We start from the raw sequence: 6,626 nt of genomic DNA, 5'->3' as shown, positions 1-6,626 counted from the left end.
CCCGCCCCGGCCCGAGAGCTTCAAACCAGTTCGCTCTGCTTCAAACCCACCCCTTGAGAATGTGCCTTTCTGGCCCAGATAACTGAATCAGGAGTCTGCATTTTAGCAAGGTCCCCTCCAAACGTCAGCATCACTTGGGGAACTTGTTAAGCTTGTTCACCTGGGGCAAAAAGGCAATCGCTCAGCAGAGTGCAAGCTGGAAGGAATGGCCTCCAAGCCCTGCTCCTCCCAGCCCTGGGTCTGGGCACTTAAAAAAAAAAAGAAAAAAGAAAAAGCCCACCTTCAGGCATTCAGCTGAGTTACGGACCCAGGTTGTAACCTAGTTAGGAGTGGGCCTGTATTTTCCACTGAGAATGAGGGGCCTCAAAAAGTTTGCAGGAAAATTCCCGTGTTCTCTATTCCATTTGTCCACCAGCTTTCTGAAGCCCCCTCGTGCGTGGCTCTGAGGCTTGGACTCAGCGTTAGGCTGCGTCGACTGGGTTACTTCCCATCTATCCTGCAGAGTGTTTTTTCCTGGGGGAAGAGGCAACCAGACAGGCTCCTGGGAAACTCTTGTTGTGGAAAGCATCGGCACCTTTATTCGGCCACGGCACCCCTGGAGAGGGCTGATGAGGCATGGACAATGTGACGCGCGTGTCCGGGCTGGTCAGCCTGGGCGGCCCTGAATTCGAGAGCTGCTCATCTTCCTGCCCGGCGTTCAGCCACCGGGTCATCTGCACAATCATAGTCAACAGGGTGGGGGACATCAGGAGCGGAGTAGAGAACGTGGGCTCCCTTTAAAAATGTGCTTTACACAATTGATCTATGTATTGTGATAAATTGTATGAGCCCCAATAAATTGATTAAAAATAAAAAAAAAGGTCACCCTTGGCTCTGTTGAGAACTGAACCTGAGGCCGTAATCCAATGACGTTTCTGGGAGATGATGTGCTTCACACGTGTCTTCTCTGCAGGTAGAGCCACAGGTTCGGAAGGTGCAAAGCCGGCAATGGAGGGCAATGGAGGCTGCAGGGTTCTTCCTGGGCTTGACCTCACTCAGCCCAGTCAGTCGTGCTTGCAGGCCACACAGCACACCCAGAAACAAGTACTACTGAGGCAAGCCATTAGCTGGTATTTCGTGCCATTAAGCAGCTCCTGGCCCCTCAGCTATGGCCAACGACTGTGGGAACAGCCACAGAACTTCCCGGGATGCCTTTGGACGATGGCTGCTTTGTGGCTCAGTTCTTGCACACGAAGAAAGAGCTCAAGTAGGTGTCGGCGTGTAACTTTCTGATTGGTTTAAAAACCTCCTTGGTGATACCGAGCCGCCAGCACTTGCTCGCATTGGGTCTCCCCACCCCTCGGTATACTTCCAGAATATGCACGCAGCAAACACCGGAAGGATTCACTCTCCCTTTTCTGTCTCGGAGGGTGCTGGCTCAGTCTGCGGGGAAGTGACGCAGCCTGTCAAAGGATGGGGATGGGTTCTGCTCACAGGGTGGGAGACAGAGAGGCATCAGCCGGCGCGGGAGGCATTTGGAGGGAGGGAGACACTGTGTGTATATGCATCCTTAAGAGCGGGGACAACCATGGCTTTGGGGTGGTGGAGATCATAGATACCACAGTGTGTGTGTGTGTGTGTGTGTGTGTGCTCGCTCCACCCTCTTGAATAGTGTGTAACTATGAACATATGTAGGCCTTCAGCGAAAATAAAAACAAACTGTGGAGGCTCATGCCTCACAGGATCATGTTCAAAACCGGACCGCAGCAGTGGGATGTGCATGTGTGCTCAGACACACGGCGAGAGCACAGCATGCGTGACGCAGGGAGCACAGCACATCTTGGGGGTCTGGCAGAGAGGAGGGACTAGACAGAGGGGGAGGGGAGGGACATGACAACAGCTGGGAACTAGAGATTCTGCCAGCCTTTCTACACGTCCGAGGTGGCCCCCACGTTAGCCTGCTCCCGGCAACCAGAAGACCGGCAGGAAACAGGGAGTGGAGCCCAAGGGAAGCCCAAGCCTTTAGAAACACGCTGCCACTCAAAACAAAACAAAATCCCAACTCAAACTTGCTGCCACTACAGGGCAGGCAGGGCTCTGCACCTGTGGGGTTTCCAGCTGTAACTCTCCCTGGCAGTGGAAAACTCTTCTTTCTGCCAGCTGCCATGGTTTACAAAAAACCCCCACGGAACCCCCAAATTTTATCACAGCCACGTTTTAAATGAATTCATTGGGGGTGAGAAGGGTTCTCCTTCAGATGAACCCCCTGGTCCGGCAGGGAGCCCAGTGACCCCTTTAGATAACATCCAGCTGCTGAGAGCACCGGATGCCCAAGGCAGGCTCGGAGGCCAATAAAAGGCAATCAAGGGCAGCCATTAGTGGAGCTCATCAGCCTGGAAATCTAGACAATGACTTCCCCAATCCGTCATCTGTCTCACAGCCCCACTGCTCCACAGGAATCACTGTGCCCTGTGGGATGTATCAGTCCCGCGGGGCATGGGCTGGTTCTGTTAGAATTCCTTGGCTTCTTGGGCAGGCAAAAGCCCATCTTACTTGACACTAAACGCCGACACCCCCCCCTCAAATTGGGCTGCTTTTTTGGCCGGCTGCCAATTTGACGGTTTCTGTAGGGAAGCTGAGTTTTAAACACCACTGACCCACTGACTGCGCTCGACAGCCCCCCCTAAGCCTCCAGTGTCCTGTGGAAAACGAGCTGTCGCAGAAGGATAGTTAAGTCTCCGGGTTGGGACTGCTGACTCGGGGGCCAATTCTATTCCCCCCCCCACCCAGCACTGCATCAATTTCCCCTCGCACTGAAATGCCTGAACTAAACCCCGTTCGAACAGATTCCCTATCACAGCCACATTCACTTACTGGATGTGAGACTTTGAAACCACGGTAACGACGCTGAAGCCTTTCTTGCTAAAAATAAGAACCAAATGCACTATGAAATCAGCTTATAGGTACACAACTTACACGGCTCTCACTCATCACTGGGGAACTGCCTGTCATCAGTGATTCACCACAAGTAATAAGTAGCTATAACTCAAACAACAAAGATGGGTCAATAAGGAAACTCCTTAAACAGCTCTAGCTGCTCCAAACACAAACTACAAGCAAGCCCATCTCTGGCGTTCATGTAGACCTTCGTACACAGATAGTCTTCAACAACAACAACAAACAACCAGGTAGGTAGTCCTGGGTCCACTGCACCTTATGACCCACGGCATTCACTACCAGGAGACCAGAAGAACCTGATCAGCAGTTCTCAACCTGTGGGTCTCAACCCCTTTGGGAGTCAAACAACTCTTTCACAGGGGTCATCCGATTCCTGACAGCACCAAAATAACAGTTATGAAGTAGCAACGAGAATAACGTATGGTTTTGGGGTGGGGGGTTCACCACTACATGAAGAACCGTATGAAAGGGCTGCAGCATCAGGAAGCTGGAGAACCACTGGAGATGGTGCCCAGCTACCAGCAACAGCCCCTGATCAGGATCGCAACAGAACGCTCTACACTGGAAACGAGGGGGAGTGGGGAAGCACAGAGCAAAGTTCAAGGACATAAAAGAGATGAGACTTACTGGTCTGAACGAGACTAGTGGAGCCCCAGAGAATGTGGCCTCAGACACCCTTCATGCCTGGAACTGAACCCCCTACGTGGCCTGAACGTGAACTCCACACCACATGCTCCCCAGAACCAGACCAGCTGAGGCCCAAGGGGCCGCCTTTGCCCAGAAACAAAGGTCCGAAGGCAGGAAGGGACAGGAAAGGAGGAGGAACGTAGGTGAGAGGCGTGCTGCCCCATTGAGAGGGTGGTGATGAGAGCCGTGACATGGCTCAGTGGAAATCTGGGCTCTGTAAACCATCACCCACACCACCATTTTCACAAAAACCCCAAACCAAGGGCAGTCGAAGTTACCCGCAGACACGAATCATGTACATGGTTTTAAAATCTCGAAAAATGAAGACAGGAGAAACTTAAGGTCACCTCTTTTTTCTTAGACCACACTTAACCCACCCTCTCTACCCCCAGACTTCTAAGAACACTGTGTTCATTCCCAAGGGCACCCCTGTTGGCATAAAACGGTCCCTGGAGTTACGATGGTGTCTGGGAATGGCCAGTCCCAAGTTCAACAGGTGGAGTGAGTACTATATTCAGGGAGAGGTGGCCCTGAGCACACCTGAGAATCCAGATATATGATCTCAAGCCATCCCGGTGGCTCTTTTGAGCACTCCAGCCAGGTAAACTCTAAACCAAGGATCAAAGGTATATTCCACATGGTCAAGTTCAGGCCACAGAACCAGAGCTCAGTCGTGGAGTCGGTGCTGACCCAGAGCAATGCTGTGTGCATCTGCCGCCCGCACACCATCCCCACAGGAGAGGTTGAAGGTCAACGAAAACACACGTGTGGCTCAGTAGCCCTGAGAAGCATGTGCTCGTTAAAAATCATGCCACAAAAAGGCACGGCCCCGCAGTGCACCGAATGTAAGCCTCAACCCACAAAGGTCTGCCGCGAACGTCGGATAAGGGGCGTCATACCGTGGACTCCTCGCCGCCCGTGACAGTGGACGAGCGCGCTCTCCTAGTTGAGGCACTGGGCTGTTAAAATGATAAGTGGCATCAGTGGTGTGCACGGATCAGAGAGGGGACCTGGTGCTCACTGAATCAGAAAGCAGTGTCATTGGGGAACAGGAAGGCAGGTGACAGGAGATCAGAATCTGTGACACCAGCCCTGACCCCATACAGCCAAGCAGTCCCCGATGACCTGCAAGAGGCCCTTCAGAGGACCTCCCACCCAGAGGCGACTCAAGCAGTCAAGAGGTTTAGGTGACCAATGAACTAACTGCCTCGATAAATTGAGATGCCTGGTCAAATTACCAAATACAGGGAGGAAAAAAGTAAAGAAAACCTACGGGGCCGGGTGGCCATTCGTCAGTGATTTAAAGACCACACGTGCACCCACTGCTGGCAGGTGATTCGGAGTGCTCTGTGGAGGTTTTGTGGGAGCAAATCCTCCGGGCTCTCGTGCCGTGTTGCCTCTGGGTGGGGGACGCGCCACCGGCCGTCAAGTGAGTGGTGGTGACAAGCTGTACTAAATCATCGATGGCAGCTCAGTCCGCCAGCCTCCAACCTCGCACAGGAGGTGGCTGCCGGTGACCAGTGAGCGTGCAGCTGGACCCAGGGCAGCGGAAGGGGAAGCTCCAGTGTCCAGGGAAGTGGTGCTTGTGCGTTGGATTGATGTTGATTTTGAAAAGCCGAGGGAGGGCTGAGGGTTCACCCGGGGAAAATCACAGAATCACAATCCCTGGGGTGCAAAGTGCCCAGCACAGACAGACAGCAGGTGGCCTACTGGCCCGAGAGGACGCGCTGACCCAGCCCGATCGATCCAGGCGCCTCCTCCCCTCTCCCCCACATTGATTTCCGTTGCTTCGTTCATTTGGTACACATGCTTCTGACCACCCCATGAAGCAGAGTTAAAACCTAAGCAGACAGGCCCTGGGGAGCACAGTAGCCAGCACCAAAATTGGGTGGTTTCAAAAACCCAGTGTGGACTCTCTTCTCCCCCCAATTCATATAGAATCAGAGCATTTGCACTGCAAACGATTGGGGATCTGGAGTCATAAAGAAATTGGACAACTCGAAGTGCACAAGGACCATGTTACAACCGTGTCCAATTTTCACCTCCAAACGAGGGGTCGTTTGCCATTGGAGTCTGTGCACCAAACATCGCCCCACGGCGGCTCTGCTGGCCCACCCGCCGTGTCCCAACTTTGAGGCTTTATTTATATAGGGAGGGGCTTCAGAAAGCTTGTGGGAAGACGGGACTAAAAAGACCAGGGAATTTTCCCACAAACTTTCTGACGTCTCCTCACCAACATCATGTCACCCAGCTGCTTAGATGTCCCTCTGTGTATGGGCAATGATTAAAATCTGCAGGTGAGCAGGGCAGACCGGAGCCCATTGCTCAGGCCACTGCTGAGTTGCCTTTCAAGAGAGGGGAGCTATGGTGGAAGGGGCTGCCTATTGGGGCCATTGATTGACAAATAAAAGGAGCCCTGGGCTGCCAAGGCTATTGAGGGGTTCTTCCTGCAGGAGAGGGCTTTTCCCATGGGCTTGGTCTACAGCTGGCTCAGTGCAGCTCGGCTCCGGAGACTGGGGGTGTTCACAAAATGAAATCTATCTAGGAAAGGGATTCCTTAGGCATCGCCATGCAGATGCCATATAAGCACCGCAGAAATCAGTGCGGATTTGGCTAAAGAACCAGAGCACCCTCGTCTGAGCATTTTCAGAATGGGTGGCCACCGGCAACTCCCTGCTTTGGGAAATCCACCCTGGGGGACAGGCGCCAGGAAAGCGCAGACTGCCTCGTCCACCGTCCACCGGTGATGTGGCACCCCTCGCGCAGGAAGAAGCCTCACTCAGCAACCCAGGAAATCTGGGGTGAAAGCACAAACAGTCAATCGGTGTCTGAAAATGAGCGCGGGTTACCGGTGGAAGATGAGCCTGCTCAGCCACCGCGTCCGTCACGCTGCAGGACCGCAGTCTGGAGGAGGGTTCTCTCTGCTGGAGGGGAGGAAGGACAGGAGGCATCAGGGAGACAGGCATTCAGAGAATCACTCTATCAGTCTCTCTCTCTCTCTC

General features: G+C 53.4%; 1 protein-coding gene across 10 annotated transcripts in view; it reads right to left on the bottom strand.

Annotated features, from left to right (window-relative positions):
- NEDD4L (NEDD4 like E3 ubiquitin protein ligase) overlaps positions 1 to 6,626 on the bottom strand; it is a 208,066-nt gene that overhangs the window by 38,288 nt on the left and 163,152 nt on the right. For 4 of the 10 annotated variants that reach the window (XR_006680652.1, XM_004703012.2, XM_045296138.1 and 1 more), the window contains 2 exons: positions 6,474 to 6,548; positions 4,524 to 4,583 (listed from right to left, as the gene is read on the bottom strand). Coding sequence is in view for 9 of the 10 variants with exons in the window: in XM_004703012.2 (XP_004703069.1) it covers positions 4,524 to 4,583; positions 6,474 to 6,548 (135 nt within the window). In the remaining variant the exon portion in view is untranslated. The remainder of the gene's footprint in view (positions 1 to 4,523; positions 4,584 to 6,473; positions 6,549 to 6,626) is intronic. The other 6 variants (XM_004703013.2, XM_045296135.1, XM_045296136.1 and 3 more) reach the window with 3 other exon arrangements.

The sequence above is a fragment of the Echinops telfairi genome, unplaced genomic scaffold, assembly GCF_000313985.2.
Source record: "Echinops telfairi isolate 266 unplaced genomic scaffold, ASM31398v2 ScPeMD7_7400;HRSCAF=8409, whole genome shotgun sequence".
NCBI classification, from domain to species: Eukaryota; Metazoa; Chordata; class Mammalia; order Afrosoricida; family Tenrecidae; genus Echinops; species Echinops telfairi.
This window is presented reverse-complemented; position numbering and strand designations above follow the sequence as displayed.